The sequence below is a fragment of the Aplysia californica genome, unplaced genomic scaffold, assembly GCF_000002075.1.
Source record: "Aplysia californica isolate F4 #8 unplaced genomic scaffold, AplCal3.0 scaffold00693, whole genome shotgun sequence".
Lineage (NCBI taxonomy): Eukaryota > Metazoa > Mollusca > Gastropoda > Aplysiida > Aplysiidae > Aplysia > Aplysia californica.
Window position 1 is genome coordinate 123282 of NW_004797963.1, and position 1844 is coordinate 125125.

Sequence of the window (1844 nt, forward strand, 5' to 3'; positions counted from 1 at the left end):
TTATCTCTGGAATCCGAATATGAACTGTGTGTGAACTGTATATGAACTGTGTGTGTCTGTTTCAGGTGATGTATGTGAACTGTATGTGAACTGTGTGTGTCTGTTTCAGGTGATGTATGTGAACTGTGTGTGTCTGTTTCAGGTGATGTCTGTGAACTGTGTGTGAACTGTATGTGAACTGTCTGTTTCAGGTGATGTCTGTGAACTGTGTGTGAACTGTATGTGAACTGTCTGTTTCAGGTGATGTCTGTGAACTGTGTGTGAACTGTATGTGAACTGTCTGTTTCAGGTGATGTTCCTGGGTGAGATCGAGGAGATCTTGGACGTGATTGAGCCCACCCAGTTCCAGCGGATCCAGGAGGACCTGTTCCGTCAGATCGCCAAGTGTGTCTCCAGTCCGCACTTCCAGGTCGGTGACACGCCCACCGCAGCTCATGCCGGGGGCTCTTTGCTCTGGGTGGTTGGCAGCTGTTCTGCTGGGATTTGCTCCTTCTCTCCTCTGAAATATTTTGTCATCCTTTTTTCTCTTCCTTCTTTCCATTGTTTGTTCCTTCTTGTGAGTGGGCGGTTGGCGGGTACTCAGGTGTGGTTTGCTTCTTCTTTCCATTGTTTGTTACTTTCTGTGAGTGGGCGGTTGGCGGGTACTCTGGTGTGGTTTGCTTCTTCTTTCCTATCAAACATCTATCATCTTTATCTCTCCTTTTTTGTGTATGTTACTCTCTTGTAACACCTCTATTCTTCGGCACTGATATAACCTTATTGTGTTGCTAGTGCCGTAAAACCAGGTCTAGTCTCTGTTTGTGTAACATGTCATGTGTGTGTCTGTGTGTGTGTGTCTGACAGGTGGCGGAGCTCACCCTGTACTTCTGGAGCAACGAGTACATCATGAACTGTGTGTGTGTCATGTGTCTGTCAGGGTTGGGTTGATTTAAATCAGGTCGATTTAAATCAGTTGACTTTTTTTATTTAAATCAACTTGGTTTTTAAAATAAAAATCAATGATTTAAATCACTTTTTTAAAAGATTATTTTCATTCAGTTTTTACATATTTCAACATTCAGAATTCCTTTCCTTGGTTTTATAAAACAGATATAAGGTTTAGTAGACTAATATAATCATGCTTAAAAGTCTGCTTTCCCCCCTTTCGCTGTAAAATAATACAGTATTCAATTTACTTTTTTTTTCCATAATTAAAATCAGAGATGGGTTGATTTAAATCAGTTGATTTTTTTTTAAATCTTGATTTTAAAAATAAAACTCAGTCATTTAAATCACTTTTAAAAAATGTATTCAGTTTTTACATCTATAAACATTCAGAATTTCTTTCCTTGGTTTTATAAAACAGATATAAGGTTTAGTAGACTAATATAATCATGCTTAAAAGTCTGCTTTCCCCCTGTCACTGTAAAATAATACAGTATTCAATTTTCTTTTTTTTTTCATAATTGAAATTAGCATATTTTTTTTTTCTTTTTAGACAAACACAAGCGCGCGCACACACACACACACACATTAAAACTGTAGTAAAATGCAAGTTTATCTATGCATAATTCCCCCCCCCCCCCCCCTTCTTTTTAGACTAACATTTTCTTCATTTTTTATCTAGCCATAATTCACTGATAAAGCAGATTAAGGCTTTCTTTTGCAGTTGCTTATATTAATCATTAGTTAAAATAAAGACAATGCATTTTGCACTAAAAGTACATACTTTTAGCAACCAAAAATCCCAAACTGTGACGACATTTTCAAAAAAAAAAAAAAAATCTTATTTAAATTTTTAAAATCTGATTTAAATTTAAAAAATCGATTTTTAAAATTTTTATATAAAAATATAAAATCACCAA

General features: G+C 36.0%; 1 protein-coding gene across 1 annotated transcript in view; it reads left to right on the forward strand.

The window, feature by feature from the left end:
• LOC101850115 (serine/threonine-protein phosphatase 2A 56 kDa regulatory subunit alpha isoform) overlaps positions 1-1844 on the forward strand; it is a gene marked incomplete in the record, with an annotated part of 23428 nt that overhangs the window by 18856 nt on the left and 2728 nt on the right. Inside the window, 1 exon segment of the mRNA XM_013088150.2 lies at positions 290-409. Coding sequence (XP_012943604.1) covers positions 290-409 — 120 coding nt within the window.